This window comes from Nematolebias whitei, chromosome 3, assembly GCF_014905685.2.
Source record: "Nematolebias whitei isolate Nwh7 chromosome 3, NemWhi1, whole genome shotgun sequence".
NCBI lineage: Eukaryota > Metazoa > Chordata > Actinopteri > Cyprinodontiformes > Rivulidae > Nematolebias > Nematolebias whitei.
Window position 1 is genome coordinate 12,793,883 of NC_056500.1, and position 23,681 is coordinate 12,817,563.

The 23,681-nt window shown below is 38.3% G+C and overlaps 1 protein-coding gene across 1 annotated transcript; it reads left to right on the forward strand.

Moving 5' to 3' along the window:
- The first annotated feature begins 2,279 nt into the window (after positions 1–2,279).
- kank4 (KN motif and ankyrin repeat domains 4) lies at positions 2,280–22,439 on the forward strand. The gene is made up of 9 exons (XM_037698010.1): positions 2,280–2,283; positions 2,503–5,913; positions 9,338–9,431; positions 13,297–13,551; positions 14,618–14,702; positions 14,909–15,128; positions 15,225–15,367; positions 16,712–16,912; positions 22,308–22,439. The coding sequence occupies exons 1-9, from the start codon at positions 2,280–2,282 to the stop codon at positions 22,413–22,415; spliced, it is 4,521 nt and encodes a 1,506-aa protein (XP_037553938.1). The 3' UTR covers positions 22,416–22,439.
- The last annotated feature ends 1,242 nt before the right edge of the window (positions 22,440–23,681 follow it).

Below are 23,681 nucleotides of genomic sequence, written 5' to 3' on the forward strand. Positions count from 1 at the left end.
CAGACAATGTCAGATCTCATCAGTCATCTGATGTGTGTGTGTTTGTGTGTTTATATCTGTAACAGAGACAACAGTTCTGTCTCAGGTCACCTATTTTTTTCATTAATAAGACTCAATCTGTTAAGACTGAACACGGCCAAATAGTGCGTGTCACATTTCCTGTTAGGTCCCAGGGTGATCTGTCTGTCATTTTGATTGATTACATCGTCAGGTCATATAATGCTTGCCTTGCAGAATGTCATCGCTCAGCACCACACAACACGGCTTTCTCCTTGGCAAGGATTGTGTACCTATTTCAAATTATTGTAGATAATTCATGTTTGTGTGGCCCAAACACACATCTGTATCAAAGTATGCTGCAGTGAATGTAATTTTGCACTTGAAGTTGGTGAGAGAAGATGCTCTTCCAGACTTTGATGCAGTATTAACTGAAAACCTGATTTGATATAATAATAAATATCTGAATTGCTGAGGAAAATGTAAGTATTTTTGACTCAGCCTGTAGAGTGGAGGTACATCTTTTTCTTACTTTATTATGGTACATCAAAGGGGTACCGGTATTTTCTGTTTCCCTGTAAGACTATATTTTGTGCATTTACAATGTGTAAAAACAGGGGTAAAAAACTTGTTTTTGGCATTTCTGTTGAAACATTCTGTTTCCTAATAAATGCTGAGTTTATACGCTGATAAATTCAAAAGGTTTTCACTGTAATTTTACCACACATGATGCAGTTTAAACTTCAGCCTTATTTAAACCACAGCTCGAAACATTTTAGCACTACTGTAAATCATCAAAGATTTATTTTTCCACCCATGACACAGACATAAAAAAATATTAACAAAGTCCATGCTCAATCCAACATTTTTCAGTCAGGTCATCTGGACAGTTTCTTTTTTTGTGCTGAAACATTTCACATTCGATCCAGAGCTGTTGGGAGAAGAATCAGTTTTGTTGTGTGTTTCCTCGACTGATGAAGCCTTCCGGATCGAAGGCGAAACGTTTCAGCACAAAAAAAAGAAACTGTCCAGATGACCTGACTGAAAAATGTTGGATAAAAGAAATATTGTTTCTCTCCTTTTCCAAATTCTTTTAGAACTGATATTTGGATTTAAGGAGTTACTCCTTCATTTTAATGGATTTAAACTTTGCTGCTCATTCAGAGTTTGACACATTACTTGGAATTGTTATTGTTATAACTTAGAGCTTATAAGCTTTTACATGTTTTGACTCCACATTCTGAATTGCTTTTAATTTTTCAGAATGATACCCTACAGTTTACAGCTTTCACTTTCTGCTTTTATTTTTATTTTTTTGATTTGGAACAAAAAGTGACACCAAATAGCCCCTTTTATGTGCCTGCCCAGAACGGGCTTTAACTTTATTAACTTTATCAAATTTAAATGGGCTAAAGGTTACACTTGCACTGTGCATTTTAGATATGATTATAATAATTACGTATTTCACAAGTTAAAATCTGAATCTTATTTGATTTGCAGAGACTGTACAAAAGTGCTCTGCCTATTTATCTGTCAATTTGATTAAAACACTATAAATTTCTTAGTTGACAAAAAAAAAGGCTTTACATTTTTTTAAATTGATTCTTCCTTATTTAATCACCAATTGGACCAACGATTTAACACATTTATTATTTTTTCTTAATTTAAAATGTGTTTGTATGTATATACAATATATATATATATATATATATATATATATATATATATATATATATATATACAGTATATATATATATATATATATATATATATATATATATATATACTGTATATATAATGTCATCATAATCTTCTCCCTACATGACTTTTTGTTCTGTTTCATCCAGATTGCCAGTTTCAACTGTACAAAACGCAGGTAGATGACTGAGAACTCTGCATCTCATGATGGACAAGAAAAGTGGTGAGTAGCACAAAGCTTGTGGTTAAACAAACAATGCCCTTGTTTCTAACATGTGTTGCAATTCACATCCTATTCCCTCAATTGCAACACCCGTAATTAGTCATGCCAAATTCTATTTTTGTTCATTATGCAGCCATTATCCAGCACAAAAGGTAAAACATTTAGCTTCATTATTGTGTACGTGCCTAACAGCAGCCAACGGCTTATTACCTTCAGGTGATAAACACCCCCTGTCTCATACTGTATGCATAAGCTGGCACAACACGAGCCGCATTTTACATGGTGACTCGTTTGTTTTGGCACGTTCGCTGCATGATAATTACTTCCCAGTAAGTGATATGGCTTTACATATTAAAAAACCATGGGTACACCCTATTATAGCCTGCCTGTATGAGTGGAAAGACATAATAAAGCTGATAATAATCTGTAATTTGTTCATCTTTGGCTAATTACATTTTACTCTCAAATCTGAATTGTTTTATATCTCATTTTGAGTGTAAATTATTATATTAATCAGTGAAACTTTATGTTCATACACTTAACAATTTTTTTTACAACATTTTATTTATGTTTATTCATTACAGCCAATGGCTTCCAGTCCAAAGCCAGTGATGGTGGTGTCCAGAGGAAGCAACTGCCCTATTCAGTGGAGACACCCTATGGCTTCCACCTGGATCTTGACTTCCTCAAATATGTTGATGATATTGAAAAAGGCAATACCATCAAAAGAGTTCACATCCAGCGCCGGGTGAAGGGCCCAGCTAAATTCAGCACTCTGCCAAGAAATTTTAGCCTCCCTGGGCATGGCGTCAGGGCTCCCCTTAAGGAAAAGGACAGCACATGGTCTGGGACATCCACGTTGGGAACTAAACCTAAATCACGAGTGACAGAGGTCCAGCAAATCTTTGACTTCAGGCCTAGTGAAGGGGGAATCCCCACCCATAGCAGCAGAGGGACAACCTGTCAAGGAAGTGGATATATTTCCACTAAATCCAGAGATGAAGCAACCACAGGGCCTCAAGTTGTTGAAGATAAAACTGCTGCAATGCAAAGTCGTCCAAATCTCCTCAGAGCCTCAAGCATGCCCATCACCCTTCAGCAGCGTAAAGGTTCAGATTCAAGCAGCCCTGACTGTACTGTGGCCACACCAGAAAATGGCTCAACAGAGAACATTTTCCGTGCTTCACCAGATGTAATCGAAAGACGGTGTCTTCCACAGGATCGGGCAGGTCTTCACCAGCAGATTACAGTGGCTTTGAAGAGAGTCAGAGAGCTTGAAGAGCAGGTCAAAACAATACCAGAATTAAAGGCTAAAATCTGTGTTTTGACGGAGGAACGTGAGAAGCTGTTAATTCAGCTACAAACTCAGTCCCAAGTGCAAGTTTCTACATCATTGTCTGCAGTAACAACAATTGATGATACAGAGGTAAAGGGTCATTCTGAAGAACATGGACATTCAGAAGGCCTCAAGTTAGCTGTGGCAACACAACCTACTGGAGGCTCAGTTCCAGAGTGTGTGCCAGTAACAGCAAAAGAGAGTCAAGGTGGGACAGAAAGAACAAAAGATTTACCAAAAGAGAAGGAGCCTACCATGTCACAGCAACAAACTAAACCATCAGAAAAAGTAGACAAACAAAAAGAGACCCCAAAAAGTACACTGGAGCATGCAGTAGAAACACTATCAAAGAACGTTGAAGAACAAAAATTAGTATCACTTACAGTGGTTAGAAAAGAGACTGCAAATAGCTGTAGTCAAGCTAATAATTCAGCAAAAGAAGGACTCTTTGAGGACCAAAATGGAATGCAAAAGCTGCAGGAGAAGCTTATAATACTAGAGGCGAAACTTACTCAGGCTAGCCAAGAGCTAGAGAAAACTAACACTCTTTTGAAAGAACAAATCAAAGAGAACAAAGCAAAAGAGGAGAGAATATTACAGCTAAGTGAGGGAACGAGAGTGGAAAGTTGTACCACCCAAGTACTAGAGCGGCAAAGAAGAGAAAGTGTTGATAGGGGCACTGTCACAGAAAACATTGATTTCACTATCCAAAACAAAGAGACAGAATCACCTGTTACTGTGGATCAGGGGACAGATACAGATACAATATGTGTTGAAGTGATTGTACCCAAACCAAGGGCTGTAAGTATAGATCAGGGAACATTGACAAGTAAAGTTGACACACAGGACCAAGAAACAGAGATAGAGGCAGAGGTAATAGCGGCGATACCACCTCGACCCAGAGCCAACAGCATGGAACGAGGAATGGTAACTGAGAGCATCATCACTCAGGATCAGATGACTGAGACACCTGTAGCTGAAAGGGTAAACCAAGTGACAGAAACAGAGGGAGAAACAGTAACAGACCATCCACATAGACCAAGGACCAGCAGCGTAGATAGAGAAACAGAAACTGAAAGGGTGGGAACTGTGGATAGGGTCACAGAGACAGAGGTAGCACAGAGGACTGACCAGCAAATAGAAACAGAAAGACGACTGTCCAACAATACAACCAGAGATGCAGAAGCAGATCAAGTGAGTGAAAATGAAAGCAGGCAAAGAGAAGATGTAGGCCCTGTGGTCAGTGACATAGCAGAAGACACAAGTACAGAAGAAGTCATTCAAAAAAATGATGAAAGTTTTCTAGAAGTTTATACAGATAATTCAGTTACAGCTGTTGAAGGCAAAGATGTAGAAATTTTAGATTCAGCTGTTGAAAATCAAGTTACTGTGTGTTCAAGTCCTGTTTCTGTAACAGGGGATAATAAAATTGAAGTTATCACTGCTCAAAATGACTCAGAAATAAAAGAAACTCTTCCCTCAAAGAGTGCACAAATGGTTGAACCCCAAAAGGTTGCTGGGGAATCAACAGAAAAAAAGGAACAAGGAAAAGAAGAAAGTGTGTGTGTAACAGTCAAAGAAAGTGTGATCATGGGCAGTGTTGTAGTAACAGAAGAAAGTTCAGTTGTAAAGACAGAAGCTCCTGTTAGACCACAAAGAGGTCGGAAGCTTTCGGCAGAGCAAGCACAGCCATCCCACCCTCAACCTCAGGCAGCACCTGTGCGCCCTCGTAAGGGATCCAGTGAAACGCAAGCACAGCAGACCCTGACAAAAGGTCAGACTGAAACCCAGCCAGAGGCTCATTCGTCAGTACAGTGTTCTGAATCACAGGAAAAACATCAAACACCATATGTGCCTCTTGTTGAAGACCATAGCCAAGTCAAGAAGTTGCCTGAAGAGTCACTTGAGAAACAGTCTCCTGCACAACCCAAGGCTGATACTCAAAGCCCTTCCCCAAACTTCAGTGAAGTTCAAGTAAGGCGTAAATCCATTCAAGCCCATTCTAAGTCTCAAACTGCATCTCGCCGGGACTCAAAAGAGCTAAAAGTAACACAAAAGGGATCCAGTGTATTACACAGTCGTGAATCAGGAGAAACAAAAACTCGCCCAACCCGTGATGCTCAGCCTCTGAGCTCACGTAGAAGCTCCAATGAGGCTCCATCGTCTCAGAAAGATGCCAGTGAGACACAGTCCCTTCGAAGAGGCTCTAGTGAATCAACTCAGCGTCGAGGTTCAAGTGAAGCAAAAGCTTCACGTCGGGAATCTGGCGAGTCTCAGTCTGCTCGCAGAGGTTCCAGTGAATCGCCAACGTCCCCTGCCGCTTTGGGACAAGTTGTTACTCGATTAACAGGGCTTCTCGGGGAACAGTGGGCACAGCTGGGGAGCAGCTCTGGAGCTCAACAGACGACCACTCAACAGGAAAGCCCCAACACACAAAAACAGACCACAACTAAAAAGACAGAGGCTGGAAAGGGAACTCCAGCCAAGCCCGTAGGCAAAACGGTCCCTGCAGCAACAGCAACAACAAAACAAGCTGGAAAGCCTGGAGCTTCGAAAATGAGTTCTATTCAGAGTCAGCTGGTCAGCTCCCTCAGTGTCCTGTCTGCCTTCTACTCTCCAGCACAAAAAGCAGCTGCCGCGAGCAAACAGCAAGAACAAGGTAGGCCTGTGATGAGTCTGACTGTCAAAAAGCTGCTTATCTGCTTACAACAATGAGCTAAATCTCCTCGTCTCGTTTTCCAGACATTTTCCAATCACAAAGCTCTGCAGCTGTATTAGCTATTGTTGCCTAATTACAACATATCCTTTATGATCTCCCATCAAGTAGGAGTCTTAATAACATGTCATCATCATGGGGAGTAATATTTTACTCCCCTTAGGGTGATGATGCAGCTTAGCATGGTCAGAATGATTAGCATGGTAGTTTTTTTACATTTTTGCTGTGCCAATTTGTATTTTAACTTTCAATTATAAAATTAAATTTTACACACATATGATCTCATTGTTGAGGGACACCAGTTTCAAACACATATATATTACTCTCATTACTGTAAAACAACACATTTCTCTGGAACAAAGTCCAGGCTCAATAATCCAGGTATACAATCCAACATTTTTCAGTCAGGTCATCTGGACAGTTTCTTTTTTTTTTTGTGCTGAAATGTTTCGCCTTCAGTCCGGAAGGCTTCATCAGTCAAGGAAACACACAACAAAACTGATTCTTCCCCCAACAGCTTACTCCAAAGTGGAACAAACCAGTTCTGCTTGTGATAAGACATTTCTCTGGACACTCTTATCACCAAACTAACAAAAAGAAGGAGTATTTTTGGTATGATGGTTTTTTGAGTAACTTGAAGCCCCAAAGTCTTTGTTCATTTATTAAGAAACCATGTACTCAAAAGAAATGTCATCAAATCAAATATTGATTAAAAGCATCCCACTGGCGTTGATGAACTTGATTTAATCAGATTACAAGCCCTACAGGGTTGTGTAGACGTCATGTTTAGTTTTTGTTACTTTTTTGAACAAGTTCATACATTTGATTCATTTCTCTTGTGAAATTCATATTAAAGGTGGTAAGTGTATAGCTATTTACACAAGTCTTTTTTAGGTTATTAAGTTTTTTTTAGTTAAGAAATGTTGCAAAGTACAAAATTCACTGACTGCAGTTTGTCTAGCATCTGTTCATATCTGCTCACTGATAATATGTTTCATTTTGTGTCACCTTCACACACTGTCCCCAAAGGAGAGAGTTTTTCCATGCCAAGTGAATATTTGTGTGCTTTTGTTTACTTTATTGATTGTAGTTAATCTTCTGTTCTAGCACATCTCCCTGTAAAGTTTTCCTAACAATCTACAAGTCAAATCTCCTCCCAATCTACTTTTTATGTGCTTATCACTTGGCACAATTTGCTTTACTGCTTATCATGTGCAACTTAAATATATGTATTGACATTTGAATGACTTTGTGCAATGCACACTTTATTTTTCTAAAATGTAGTGATCACTTCTTGCTGTTACTAAGGAAGAAAAATATACATTACTAAGTCCTGGAATAATAATATGGTTCAAGGACTCCCCGTGGCACATCAAATACCTATTTCTTGTTATACACATCATACAGAAACCCACATTCGTACATTAAAGAAAACCCACGCTTATCGACAGCCAAGAGGACTCTTAAGCACAGACTCTCACTCATACATAAAACAGATGGTGCTTTTCTTTCTTCCCTCGACGTCTCAACTGTTGTGTTTCTAGTCAGGAGCCTGAGCTACAAACCACAATTTATGTTAAAAAAAAGTTCACATTCAGTTCAGTTCTGGGAGTATTGTGTACAGGAATGCATTTATGGGAGGTGTGTATGCCTCAATTTTACTACATGTGCTCTCTTAAAACTGGCAGTGTTTCGCCAGTGTTATCATGGACACCTAAAATCCCAGCCTGGCTTTTGTTTCCATTATTGTGTAATGACATGAAAAAACATTCCTGTGGCACCGGCGACCTCACTTTTAATACTTATCTGAAACTCATAATAAGCTTTGGGGATTTTCGCACGAGCTAAATTTTAACATATCTCAAAGGATCTCCTCCAAACTAAAGGAAATGTTAAAATCATTGTGTATTAAATAAAAATAATCATTTGTTTATTAAAATGTAACATGACAATCAAATTCTAATTACACCTTTTACACTCTGCTCTCTGTTGCCGTCTCTTGAGAGGTACTCAATCTAAAAGCATCATTCTTCTTGTCTGACTCGTTATAGACGGTGTTGTTTGGCACAAATCCACATCTGTGTACTTGTAAAGAGCATTACAGATTCAATGCACCATGCCTGCTGTAAGACACAACTAGGGCAGCCATACTAGGCTTAACGCCAAGGGGAGTCAGCAAAAAGAGCCTATGCAGAATCAATTATTAGCCAGTTACATACATAAACAGGCCTGACAATGTCAAGGTTGTATATTATCAGGGAGTTTGTATAATGCTGACCACAAGAAAAGCTTAAAGCATATATCAGGGAGATTTTAATAAAAGACTTTGTTCAGCTTATCATAGCAATCTTAATTTTCTAGTAACTGTCAACATTTACATAATGAAATATCTTGTTACGTTGTTCCTTTCACATTGGTTTTATTAGTGTGTAGACTGGTGCCAGGCCTCTCCTACCTTTGTTTTCATAGTGTTTCCACATCAGTTGAAATTTTAAATTTCAATCCGGTGGTTTTTATTATAGTATATTCCAGGCTCAAATTAAATGACAATCAGAGACCCAGAAACAAGCGGTACATGCAAAGGAACATTTACCAAATTAATGCTTTCAACAACAAACGTTCACCTGTGCTGCCTTTATTAAACTTTTATGACTTTATAATAATACATAAAATATAGGATAAATACATTATTTAATTTTGTTGCATTTGTGGATTTGTTGTTGCCTTTTGTGAGCTTGTGTTTTTTTTTTTTTTTTTTTTTCATTTGTTTGTTTGTTTTATTGTACTTGCTCTCTCCAGCATTTTTGTGTTTTGCTTCTCATGGTCAAAATAATTTATAGAGCCAGTTGTCACAGTAACAGTAACATTGTTACCATGTCAACATATTCTGCAGACTTCAGCATAGGTTTCTAATGCCATCGTTTTAGTTTGGTCTAAACCAAGTCAAATAAAATGCATAAAATGTTAAAATACTATCTCACAAACTAACTCATTTTCCCTATAGCTTTTCTTTACACTTATAGAACACACACTGTAACTCAGTTCCTCAAGGTATTTTCAAGGCACTTGACCAGTGGTTGCACAGTCCATATGTCATCACTTCATCATATTATGGATCTACGAAGCCAGCTTATCTTTTCACGTCAGTCATTTCAACTCTGTTACTACCTCACTTATTGGCACAAAAATGCATCAAGGGTAGGTTGTCTTTGACAACCCTTGCCACCTTGGCCAGTTCACAAATCACACTGTGGTGGCCAGAAGGCGTCTTAAGACCTGGCTTGAAGTGTTTTGTGAAAGAGCTTTCAGAAACCTATCATATATTTTTCTTTCCTAATTTTTTATCCTTCTTTCTCTTTTTCACCAGGTCTCAAATCTATTATGAAGAAAAATGGTGTTGCAGACAAGCAGGGAAGCAGGGGAACTAAGAAAAACCTGAAGTTTGTTGGAGTGAACGGAGGGTAAAAGTATTTATTTTAATCAACATAATAATTTGTAATTTTTGATGTGCTTCTATGTGGTTTTGGGTATATTTTACCATTTGTAATTTTCTATGTTTATTGGTACTGGATTAATTTAACCATCTGTATTAATTATATTTGAATCAGTAACCATTTACATATTTTCTCCGATTGTTAGAGAAAACAGCGTGGGAAATAAAGTCAGGAGAAGCACTTTGGTTGTCCTTTCCATGGAATTTTACACAAACTTTTTAGATTTTGTCAAACCAATTAGTCCAGCCAGTTTTTTTCTGTAGACACAGAGCAGGCTATAAACATGTCTCTTCTGGCGTTTTGTGGGATTTGTTTTGGGTTAATTGGGTATCGGGTCCCTAACTACAGTATGGACCAGTCAGTCCCTTTACAACTAGAGTTGAAAGCTTATTGCCATTAAAAAGTCAGACTCATTTCTGGTCACATATTCTGTTAAAAATCATAGTGGATAGACTTTTTTGGGCATTATAAGATGCTTTCAAGATTTTCTAGCTTTGGACTGAAAGCTTTGCTTATTGCAGATTATGTGAGTGCTGACTTTATTGAGTGAGACCTTTAAGAACTGAATGGACACTTTTCAGCAAAGTGTGAAGTAGAGCTGCGATTTCTAACACGAGCCCGAAATTTGGGCTGGGTCTGGCCAAAAATTATGTGCTTGATGGGCGGGCCGGGTCAGTCACAGGCGTTTGATGCGGTTTTACAAATCATACAGCACAAAGAAAACTATACAGTATAAGAATGCACAATATAAAAGTGTGTTAATCTACTTGTTGAGGAGGAGTCAGATCTCACTGATGGTTAAAAGAGATAAAAAAAAAAAGTCCAGTTAAGCTCAGATGGATCACCTGATCACCGGCCGTGCGCGTCTCCGCAGCCTGCTGTCATCTGTGGTGAAGGAAGTTGCAGCATCTGAAGCTACAAAAGCCGAAGCGAGCAGCGCGTTCAATTAAAATGACCTTGTTCTATATTTTTCCCAAAAATTTGTTCTAAAATATTTTTGTTCATATGTGTAATAGCCTATCTTTAGACTTGATTTTTTAGGCTATTCACTTTGTACATTGATATTCATTTGGTGACTTGTTAATAAACAAGAAAATACGTTTCCTTTCTTTGAAGTACATTTTTAAAATGTCATGTCAAACTGATTTGCTTACAAAAGCAGTAAAAGTTTACTGGTAATTAAAAAAAAAATGACATTTTTATTTATTTATTTTTTGTGGGGGTTCAGGCCTGTAATGTTAATCGGTCGAGTTGGGTTCGGAAAAAATGGCTACAGGCTGGGGCCGGGTCGGATTTTTTTGGCCCAAATGCAACTAGTGTGAAGCCTCAGAATGCAAAATGGTTTCTTCAAGTGGAAAGGTGACTCAAAAATGCAAGTAAATTGAAGTGTATGTACACCTTCCAGACATCTTCCAGGAGAAGTGTTTTGGACATGTCCCACTGTGAGGGCATAAGAGTTTAACTTGCTAAAGGCTCACAACTGGTTTTGGAAAAATTCAGTGTTTACAACTTTCAAAGGTTTATTTATATCTTGAAAGGTCAAATACCATAAAGGAAAAAAAAAATGCATAAAACTACAGTATATAAAATATTTCAGTCATTGATTGTTTTGTTGTGTGTACAGCACTTTGGTCCTGTAGGTGTTTAAAGTGCTCTATAAATAGAGCTGGTATGGTATGGTATGGTTTTGCCAATGATTTGACCCTTCTCAAACAGACTGACATCTTTTCCACGACCACGCGATGTGTCTTTCTGGTATGGCATGGTATGGCTCCTATTTTTTATTTTTACAAAAGTTGGAATGGGTAATTTTATTTTTAGATTTTTAAATCAGATTATCTTTCTCTCCTCATGCTCTCATCTAATCCTTGATTCCTCTGTTCTTACTTGGAAAGGTCTGCCTGGAATTCCTTAGTGGCATTGTCGTGCATGTCAAGGAAATGGTTGCCATGAGTAAATTTATTTAATTCCCACATTCCTGTTCTTGCATTCCTGAGCTTCACTGTTTTATGACCCGCTCACCTTTGCCGTGTTGTTTCAGAATGTTGTGGTGAGCTCAGTTCCTTCCTGGTGCGAAATGATCTGCAAACATACACAATGGTTGTTCTCAAGTATATTGAATTTTCTGGCTTTGTCCTTTTAAACTGGCACTAATATGTTTAATAAGCTTTGAACAGGAAGCCCAAGTCTATCCCCCTTTTCCTGTAAATACACTGCCTGTCCCCCCCCCCCCCAAAAAAAAGGTTGCACACTAATGTTTCGTTGGACCACCTTTAGCTTTGATTACAGCATGTATTCGCCATGGCATTGTTTTGATAAGCGTCTGTAATGTCACAAGATCTATTTCCATCCAATGTTGCATTAATTTTTCACCAAGTTCTTGCATTGATGACTAGACACTAGGCATGATGGGTGCATCACTTCACCTGCCTCTCTTCTTACCCTGATGTGCCCATCACTCTGGAACAGGGTAAATCTGGACTCATCAGACCACATGACCTTCTTCCATTGCTCCAGAGTCCAATCTTTATGCTCCCTAGTAAACTGAAGCCTTTTGTTCTGGTTAGCCTCACTGATTAGTGGTTTTCTTAAGGCTAAACAGCTGTTCAGTTCCATTCCCTTGACTTCACATTGTGCGTGTGGAAATGTTCTTACTTTCACTATTAAACAAAGCCCTGTGTGCTACAGTTGCTTTTCTTTGATTTGATTTCACCAAACATTTAAGTGATCGCCGATCACGATCATTCAGGATTTTTTTCCAGCCACATTTCTTCCTGGAAGACGATGGGTCCCCTCTATCCTTCCAGTTTTTAGTAATTCGTTGGACAGTTCTTAACCCAATTTTAGTAGTTTCTGTAATCTCCTTAGATGTTTTCTCTGCTTGATGCCAATGATTTGACCCTTCTCAAACAGACTGACATCTTTTCCACGACCACACGATGCATCTTTCAACATGCTTGTTTAAGAAATGAGAAGCAACTCATTGCACCAGTTGGGGGTTAAATGACTTGTTGCCAGCTGAAAAATAATCGCCCATGCAGTAATTATCCAATAGGAGGCTCGTACCTATTTGCTTAGTTAAATCCAGGTGGCAACTTTTTTTGGGGCCAGGCAGTGTATTTATCCAGACATCGCCAACGATATTTTTTGACTATTTTTAGGCCTTTTTTCCACATCAGAAATCAGGCCACTGTTTGTGTTTCTTCTCTTTAGATGTTCAAACCTATCTTTGCTCTCCCTTGAGCTCCTCTGGAATCCAAGGAATGCTGCGGCCCCCAAATGCCTCTTGTTGGAGTGTATGTGTGTGACTAAATGAGCATGAATCAGTAGCATTCAGTGTGTCTTACCTGATCACTGGCCCCACAGAGGTGCCTTGATGATACACCCCAGTGATCACACAAACACCACCATCCACCCCATAGCTTTAAATATCTGATGAGCCCTTATTCACTGAACAAAGCAGTGTCTGTCCTGTTTTGTATGAGTATACATTCCTATGTTGTTTAATGTAGATGGTTAATTTCATAAGGGATGATTTACGAGCCAAGACTGCAAAAGCCAAACATTTAACTATCCCCTATTTTGATGTGAATGACCCGGCATTACTTACTTTACCTTTGCTTAAACTAAATTGATTTATATAATGTGGGGGTCCCAATATGTACCTAAACTTTGCAAGAAGCAGATTTCTGACATGGATTTCTGTCTGTTTCCATCTTTACTGAAGCTTTTTTTCACATTTGAAATAAAACTCAATTTTTTTTTCTTAAACACTCAATCTAAAAAAATAAAAAATAACCTTCTTTTTATGTATCCTTTTTTAAAATTTTAGCTATGAGACGACGTCAAGCGAGGAGTCCAGTGGAGATGAAAAGTCACAAGTGGAAGTGAAGGAGGACGAAAAAGCCGAACCAGAGATGGTGATGGAAAAGGACAAGGAGTCTGAGGAGACAGCAGAGATCCAGGGAGCAGCAGCAGAAGAAGCCTTGTCTGAAGGAGGAGGTGCTGTGGGTCAAGAGAAAAAGGTTGAAAGAGACTTGCTGGACTTAGAATGTGGTCATGAGCTTCTGGAGGAGCAAGATGAGGGGTGAGGAGGACAAGAGCCTTCATATCTACCTCTTGAAAATGCACCTGACTTTAGGTTTAACAGAGTTCAAGCTTTTAATGGAAATATTTTGTCATCAGATCAACACAAATCCTCCTAATCAGGCTCACAGACACACAGTAATCTGACACAACTGTGAAACCACCTGCCTAATATTAACCATCTCATGTTTACTATCTTGTTTTTATAAGTTTCCGATCAGTTTTGCTGTGAGATTAGGGTAACTATTTTGTTAGTAGAGGCTGCAGTGCTGCCAATAGACAGATGCTGCATACCAAAATAACATACAGGTAATTGTCAGCCACAAGGTTTATTTACATAAAAGTATTGTAATAAAATCATGATCATTCACATAGTGGGTAAAGAAAAGAAATGGATAAATGAATGGAGCAATTTGAAATTAAAACAGGCAGCGTTATTCCTGATGTCTCTCGACTGAGTGCCTGTTTGTCTTTGGCATGCGGATGAGGCGGGGGCCAGGGGATCAGGTGGTTCTGGGAAGAAAAGTCAGCATTTGCATGAACTTATTCAGAGCCAGTTTGACCATTTCAATGTGTTTTTACATTATGAGTACTTCATGGTCTCTCTTGAAAATGAGTTCTTGTGACTCATTGAGACTAACCTGTTTAAATAAAGGTTGAATGAATGGTCAACTACTGTACTGACTGAGATATTCACTATATTCATGCTGTATGTAAACTCAAATATAAATGCATAATGGATGATGAGTTTAAAAACTCAGGTTGGTAACATGCAGGGAAAAAAGGTGCAAACTGTTACGGAGGTCTGCAGGTACTTTCACTCTGTCAGATAGCAAACTCATCTGTGAGCTATGGAGGCTTGTAGAGCACATATTATATTTTCCAGTTTTTGTCTCTGACCCAATTTACACAAACCCAAAGATATATTTCATGTTTTATAGGCTCTGATTATAGACAAAACAGTTGCACATGTAAGATTGAAATTAATATAAAACTTTATAAGGTTTAATGAGTTGAAACTACTCTACAGTAAGTCATTTTTTTGTTTATTTTGTTTTTCTTCTCAGGGAGAAAGTTGATCAAGGATTCATAGATGCATGCATTTATGTCAAAGATCGCATGGAAGATGTTTCATCCCCAGATAAAGAAATGGTACGGATTTCATTTTAGCTGTACTTATTCAAATACATGTTTATTTGATGTGCATTTTCTATTATTTTCTTCATAATGCTTTTAAAAAGGCTGATTTGTGTTTTATATTTAATGCTTTTATTTTTTTCTGGCCAAAACATAAAAAAAAAGAAAAGTTCACAGTTGCTTTTTCAATGTGACATATTCTCTCCTCCATCTCTATTCAGCGTCAGGTGTTGGTGGTGCTCTACCAGGAGTGGTTCAAAGTCTCCAGTCAGAAAGAGTCAGACGCAGACACAGTCAGATTATACCTGCGACAGGTGGGATTGACCACCCCCACTCTCCTGCCATACGTTGTTAACCTGACAGACGGCAACGGGAATATGGCTCTCCACTACAGTGTGTCCCATTCTAACTTTCCTGTGGTCAAACTGCTGCTAGACACCGGTGAGACGCACCACACAGTCAGCTAGTGACTTCAGAACAGATTGACCCAAATAAAGACACACAGGTCAATAACTATTTCTGTGCACATTCTTCTAGGTTTATGTGAAACAGACAATGTGAATAAAGCAGGCTACACTCCAGTGATGCTGGCTGCTCTGACAGCTGCTGAGAGCCCTGACGATCTGGAGGTAGCTCAGCAGCTGCTAAGACTTGGGGATGTCAATGCACGCTCAAGACAGGTAATAAAAGACGCAACAAATGCCTTAAATTATATATTTATATATATATAATATGAAACTGTTGTGTATGTGGTGTTTTTATTGCACTAACTGTAAATTTATGTGAACACAAAAGCATGGAGTAAATACCCCAGGGGAATTTGAAAGTATTTATGATGTAAGTAGGTCACTTTGCAGGGATGCATGTTACATTTAACTGTTTTTCACAACAGGAAAAAGGAGGTCATTATAAGCTTAAGAACACTGGACCAAACCCAGGGAGAGACACCTAGCTGTCACCACAGCCAATTTTACAGAAGTGTTGACCATCTACTTGAGATATTTAGCTGCAGTTTTTGCAGCTTAAAAATACTCAAAAGCAAGGGTTTACTCAATAAAATGATTTTGGAAATTCAATCATTTTATACAGAGGAGTGGATTTCAATTAAAATACTTAGAGGTTCACCTATTTGTGTTTTGTTTCTGTAGCAAAGATGAAAAACAGATATATTTAAATGATCTTTTAGTAACAATAATATTAGTTTTCTTCACCCAGCATACTGTCTTTAAGGTCTGCACAGCTCCATGAGCTGGCAGCTGCTTCTCGGCAGAGAGAAACCACCGGCTAAATTACGGTAAATGCAAGAAAAGCTGCGCGACCAAAAGTGAATTAGCATAAATGCTAGAAAATTTGTAGGGCCTTAAATGAATTCTCAGAAATACAAGAAAAGCTGCACAGCCTTAAAATAATTACTGTAAAATTAATTACCAAAATGAGTTAACACAAATAAATATGTGAAAAGTGGTGTTGCCTAAAATTAATTACCATAAATTGTAGAATAACTGCCCCAAAGACAACATTTAATTTGGGTCTGAATCAATTGTCTGCCATTTTAAGACACTTAGTATGGAATTCTTGTTTGATTTGTTTGACCGGGTCTTCTGACAAAATTGATGATGTTTTAGATCAGTGGTTCCCAACTCTGGTCCTTGCGGAACACCACCCTGCATGTTTTAGATGTTTCCCTACTTTGGCACACCTGATTTGAATAAATGGGTGACTAAAAAACTTCTGCAAATTTGAAGAATAAAATCACTGAATGTGACGGAGCAGGGAAACAACTAAATCATGCAGGATGGTGTTCCTCAGGGACCAAGGTTGGGAACCACTGTTTTAGATGATATAATATAACTTTTATTCCTCTACATCAGATTTATTTTCATAGATTTCACTCTCCTGTCCCTCTGCTCGTTCCAACTCCCCCATCATCTCTGATAATGTCTCACTCTATGCATCTCTGAGTCTTACCTCCAAATCTACCCTGATAAGTTCTCATTATAATCCGTTTCTGCCTGTTTCTCCAGGCAGGACAGACAGCCCTCATGCTTGCAGTGAGCCACGGCCGTGTTGCCATGGTGAAGCTGCTCCTGAGCTGTGGAGCGGATGTAAATGCCCAGGACCGCGAGGGATCTACATCCCTGATGTGTGCCTGCGAGCACGGACACACACACATTGCTCGTCTGCTGCTGGAGACGGGTCACTGTGATACCACCCTCACAGATAAGGTACTTTACACCATTAAACAACATGTCTTCAACATTTGCTGAAAAGACAGCATTTTTTTCCATTAAACAATGCGGGGGGGTGGGGGGGGTGTTCAGCTTTTGGTAGCCATGTTTCTGGTGATTTGTTTTTATATTCAAAAACGATCACATTTCCGATCTATGTAGAATGCCAACAACTGTTATTAATTGTGATAGCAAATTTCCACACTTTATTTTTTAATTAAGAAATTTTTGTTAAGATTTTATTTATGAATTAAAGTTAAATCCAAACTATAGAAAAAAAAATGTTTAAACTATAGATTCTTCTGCTCCTCCGCTTCAAAAGTAGTAAAAAAAAATTGGGGCATCTGTTTAAAATGACTGGATTGTTGTAAACTGACACAATGAAGATAACATTGATTAAACTGTATTTGCAGTATAATTAAGAATGCATGCAGAAAAATATATAAATGTGTGTGTTGGTCAACCAAGTTGCTTGTCATTATGGTATATTTAGTTTTAGCTGAGACTAAAATAGTCCCATATGTAATGAAATGAGCAGGTCTGTGTCCAGCAGTCACGTAGGAAGTTGGTTAAATTGAGTAAAAAACAAGCACTAAACAACTGCACTGAAATAGACAACCAGTCACCCTGGAGATGAGGAGTCTGTCTCTCAGCATGAGGCTTCATCTGCTCCCATTTGTTATATCTAATATCTAGTATTTGATTAGACAAATGACATGCCATGATATGCTGTGAGCTAGATGCAGGAAGTCACAAATATTACTGAAGAACATTGTCAGCGAGATCAGCTGGAGAAATTTTCAGGTCTATTAGGTTTGATTGATGTGTCAGTGTCAAGCACACAGGCCCTCTCACTTTGGAAAAAGATTGGTTTGTAAGTGCTCGTGTTTGGAGAGGTTTGTTCTCTCAGCTGCACGTTAGGACGACTGTTAACCACAAGGTCACCTGCACATAGAAGGATTTCTCATTTGTATTAAACAGCTAGTAGAGCATGACCTGAATGCTTGATAGCTGCTAATCTCCTCTTTTTTAGATGAATGCAACAAACATCTAATGGAATGTTAATTTCCTTCTGACTTACATAATGCACTCAACTTATATAGCGACTCTCTCTCTTATCAAGATACTCAAAGCGCTTTACAAAACTATAATGTTCTCTAAAATCTTTTATTTAGGTAGATTTATTATTAAGGTAAAAATAAATCATTAAAGCTTTATATTACTGCTTGCACTCAGATTTAATGTGCTTAATGGTACATGTATTTGCACCACGGCTTGGTACACAGATACAGTCACTGATAATCACTGTCCCCATCTAGAAGCATGTGTACATTTTATTTACCTTTATGCTGCAAAATGCTATAAGAAAATAAGCAATGTTAGATTCTCTACAGTCCACATCAAACACAGCATGAGTGGTTAGTACAGATTACCACACAGAAGCTTAAAGTTCTGCCTATTTGTTTCACACAAGCTGTGTGGGTAATTTAGGGTACTAAGAATCATGGACGGCTACAGCGGGGGGAGATGAAAGGTGCACGCACACAGTAAAAACATAAAGGTACAAGAATGAACCTAAAACGGTACACTAGCTTATGTTGAAGTTGTTTTTGTTTGTTTGTTTACCTTATGATGCAAAGAAATGTACATTTAGGGAAAAGAAAATGTAAAAAAACCCAAAAACTATTATTGTTCAATGTGCTATTCTCAATGTGGCATTGAGAATTTCAGTGCTTAGTCTTCTAATGGCAAGAAAATGCCCATTTATGTACCATTCATTTACCTTTAAAGGTGTATCTGGAGCAACAAATTAGTATTTTTATGTAGTTTGATTCTTTTTTTTTACTGTGTATGGCAAAGATTTATGGAAGAGAACTTGAAAGAAGGTGGAGGTATGCACTAGAAAGCAGAGGAATGGAAGTCATATGTAGCAAAAGAGAGCAACCTTTTTTTTATTAATTCAGCCTTTATTTATACAGGTTAGTCTCATTGAGCCCCGAGGACTCATTTACAAGAGAGATCTGATTTGAACAAAGAACACAGATGAGGTGTAGACAACAATAGAAAATCATAAAAAGCATATGAAATGAAAAGAATACATAAAACAAATTAAATAAAAATGAAACAAATGCAGCTGCTACATTATAAAGCGATATATAACTAAAAACGGAGCATATCTGCATTGTTTTTTGCCAGGAACTTAGCAGATGTTTGAAGCCACTAATTAGAGAGGTCAAGGTCGAGAGCTTCAGATCTTTTTGCAAGATATTCCAAGAAACAGGAGCGGAGTAGTAGAAGGCCCTTTTACCTAGTTCAGTCCTCACTGAGGGGACACTGCAGGTAATAATGTCCTGAGAGCGCACGCTGTAGCTGCACTCACACAGAGACATGTAGGAGGAGATGTATGCAACATATGGAGAAGTGATTTAAAGATGAAAATGTACCAGTGAGAGAGTCTGCATGAAGTTAATGATGACCAGTTAACCAGTGAATACAGGGTGCAGTGATGGGTATGATAGTTACAGCCAGTTATGAAAATAATTCTGGTATGAGATGTTCATTCAACCTTTATTTATACAGGTTAGTCTCATTGAGACTCAAGGACTCATTTACAAGAGAGACCTGATTTGAACAAAGAATGATGACAACAGTGGACAACAAAGACAACAGTATACAATCATAAAAGAAAGCAAATAAATTGAAAAAATAGATGCAAGAAATTTATATTAAAAAAACTAACATAAACAGCTACAATGTAAAATGATGTAAAATACTATGGGACCATTCTAGGTGGAGTTGTATGTTCTCTCCGTGCATGCGTGGATTTTCTCCGGGTATTTCGGTTTCCTCCCACAGACCAAAACATGCATGTTAGACTGATTGGTAACTCTAAATTGTCCCTAGGTGTGAGTGAGAGAGTGACTGGTTGTTTGTCAGCCATGTTATACCATACCATACCATACCATACCATACCATACCATACCATACCATACCAATTTATTTATAGAGCACTTAAAACAGCAACAAGGCCAACCAAAGTGCTGTACAAAAGAAAACAAACATGCACAGCGGACAGGAAAACATAAAATAGAAATACAGATACAAATAGCAGCAGAAGCTAACTAAAATGGCCAACAGAGTGGAGAACAGACCGGACCAAAACAACTCACAACGTGTTAAAGGCAAGAGAATAGAAGTGGGTCTTCAAGCGAGACTTAAAGACTGAGAGTGTGGGAGCCTGCCGAACACTCAGTGGCAACTCATTCCACAGTCGTGGACCTGCAACAGAGAAAGCCCTGTCACCTCTGAGCTTACGACGGGTTTCTGGGACTGAGAGAAGCATCTGGTCTGCTGACCTCAGAGAGCGCGGTGGGACATATGGCTGCAGAAGATCAATGAGATAGGATGGGGCGGAACTGTTCAGTGATTTAAAAACATACATGAGAATTTTGAATTGGATCCGAAGGTGAATGGGTAGCCAGTGCAGGGAGGCCAAAACTGGTTTGATGTGCTCTCTATAGCCTGTACCAGTTAAAAATCGGGCTGCAGCATTTTGGACCAGTTGTAGACGAGCAATGGAGGATTGACTGATTCCAAACAGAAGTGAATTGCAGTAATCAAGCCTAGATGTTATGAAGGTGTGGATCACTGTCTCAAGGTTCTTCTTGGAGAGTATAGGCTTCAGCTTAGACAGCCGTCTCAGCTGAAAAAAACAGGATTTGACCATCATGTTTACGTGACTGTTGAGTTTTAAGGACGGGTCCATTATCACCCCCAGATTAGTGACCTTTTGTTTCTCTAGCGGGGCTAGAGAGAAAAGGTCAATGTCATGGTTCATGAGTGAGCCACTGGGATGGAACAGCATGACCTCAGACTTCTTCTCATTGAAGCTTAAGAAGTTTAAAGCCATCCAGTCCCGGATGTCAGCCATGTTATGGACTGAAGACCTGTTGTGGATGTCCCCCGCCTCTCGCACAGTGACTGCTGGATATGGGCACCAGTGACCCCCATGACCCTAAAAGGAAGAAGTCTTCAGTTCAGACTTCATACATTATGTAATTTATTTAATTTTTAGTGAAAGTGACAAATCCAACATGACTCGCTCTACCTTACAGCCTCCCCACTCGCAAGTATACTTTGTTTTTCTGTTTCTAGGAGAATTATCGTACCCACCACTGCACCCTGTATTCACTGGTTAACTGGTCATCATTAACTTCACGCAGTCTCTCTCACTGGTACATTTTCATCTTTAAATCACTTCTTGGGCTGTTGCCTTCATACATCTCCTACATGTCACTCTGTGAGTGCAGCTACAGCGTGCGCTCTCAGGACATTATTACCTGCAGTGTTCCCTCAGTGAGGACTGAACTTGGCAAACGGGCCTTCTCCTACTCCGCTCCTGTTTCCTGGAATATCTTTCAAAAAGACCTGAAGCTCTCAATCTTGACCTCTCTAAGTGGCTTTAAGAATCTGTTGGACTCCTGGCAAGGATCAATGCAGACGTGTTCCTGTTTTTAGTTTTCTACACTCGCCTTATAATCTAGCTGTTTTTGTTACTCCTTTTTGCCATCTTATTTGTATAAAGAAAAAAAAATCTGTATGCCTTTTTATAAATGTCTATTGTTGTCCATTGTTGTCATCATTGTTTGTTGAAATCAGGTCTCTCTTGTAAATGAGTCCTCGAGGCTCAATGGGATTAACCTGTCTAAATAAAGGTTCAATGAATTGTATGCTTAGAAAAACAAAACAAAAAAAAACACTTGGATTTGACATTTGTTTTTCTTTTTTTCCTGTTACACCAAACTGTGACCCATATACTAAGGGACTCTAGTCTGTGTGGGATGTAAGCAACAAGATCTAATTAGTAAACAGTTTAAATTTTGGATCAAAATGTATTTTAATGTTAGCAATGTTGCCATTACTCATCCTAACTGCATTTAGATGAAATAGTAAGAAAATACAATTATACAATAAAAGGCGTTTTGTTTACTGAAGCATTATTTCTTCATACATTCAAACATTATCTCAATTCTGCTTTGTTAATGTGGCATTTTCTAAGTAAATTTGAATGTAAATGATAATTTATTACTTTTAGTACATATTTAGTCTATTTTTACCATAATTATTTGATAAACAGTTGTCAATTTCTTTGATAAGGGCTAGTAGATAAGATTAGGGTTTGTACAATTTTAGTAAAACTTAATTGGCATCAAGAAATTCAGTACTTGGTCTTTTAATCCAGCTCCTCTGGTGTTATTAGGAAAAGTTCAGCATGCATTGTGACGTTCAATAGTTGCTAAGCACAATACAGCACTGCCACTGTGAGGGCTACAACAGTCACTGCAATGTGTCAGATTTAAAACCTACATTTATATTCTGCTTTCTTTCCCAGAACGGTCACACAGCCCAGTCTGTGGCAGAGGCAGCTGTTCATCACGACGTTGTTGACCTTCTGAAGGCCCACGCCTCCGAGCCCACATCTGCTGCAGACCCACATTAAGCCACAGTCCTCTCAGCAATCAGCTCCATTTTCTCAACACTCTTCCAACTGAGTGGAAACGAAATATATGACGCTACATGAGATAAATGTGCCCGACATGTGGAGTTTCTTTTTTTTTTTTAACCTCTGGGAGTGGAGCGTTCAAGCGTTTATGCCTCTGCCAGCATGCCCCATGGATGTTTGTGCATATGCTGCAACAGCTGATCTAACAGTCAGTGGGTCTTGGACAAAATGAGGATAAGACATCGTTATAACAACAAATGCAACTGATGATAAATTAAGCAGGACACAGGGTGAGAAAATAAAGCAGGACAAGGAGTGAATATCTCTGAACTGCTGCTTCTTTTAACTAACTCCTAAAGCTAAATACTAAGCACATATATATATATATATATATATAATAGTATATTATTTCTATTTTCTTTAAAACATTGACATTGTTAATTTCATATATGGACATAAGCCATTATTTTAAACATTCAGTATTATATATAGAATGTTATTGTATCAGAGTATGATCATACAAACAGAGACTGTATTTTCTACTGCACTTTTTTTTTTAAAATTGTGTTTGTGTCAATTAAATATTCGTCTATAATATGGTGTTTAGAGGCAACTATATAACCAGAAGTTATAACAGAAGTGACGTTTAATGAACCGTTTCTCCGCAGTGGTCATATTTTAAGCGTGATTCATGCGTATCATTTTGTGAGTTGTTGGAAAACAAATGGTTTAGTCAGAGATAAAAGTATTTTTTGTTCAACACAAAACTAAGCATTTTTTATAACAACTATATGTCTAGACTGGGAAGAAAACAAAAAAGAAAAGGTAATATTGAACAGAAAATGCTGCATGCCAATACAGTTACTCCCCTTACTGGTTGTTTTGTGTATAATGCTCCATAGCAGTATGTTGTAATACTGTATGTTCCCATTTTTTTCATCTGAGGTCAAAAATACGAAGTTATGCCTTGTTTGCCTGCTTGTTTCGAATCAAATGATGTATGCAACAGAAACAAAATGCACAATGAATGTCAGGCTGGCTGCGACACATTCCAAGATAAAAGAAAATGTAGCAAGTTTTAACTAAACGTGCATGGATTATAGGACTAACTCAAGCTGTGAGTGAAAGAATCTATCTGGAAATTTTTATTTTATATAACTAGAGACATTTATTCGCTTGTGTGATCATGGAGTCTTTAGAATGATCATCTTGTTCTCACCTCGAGGAGTTCAGAAATCTGACCTGACAGCTAAAAAGATAAAG

Coding starts and splice junctions, on each gene's coding strand:
- kank4 (XM_037698010.1), top strand. Junction 14,703..14,908: donor CATCCCCAGATAAAGAAATG/GTACGGATTTCA, acceptor ATCTCTATTCAG/CGTCAGGTGTTGGTGGTGCT. Junction 15,129..15,224: donor CAAACTGCTGCTAGACACCG/GTGAGACGCACC, acceptor ACATTCTTCTAG/GTTTATGTGAAACAGACAAT.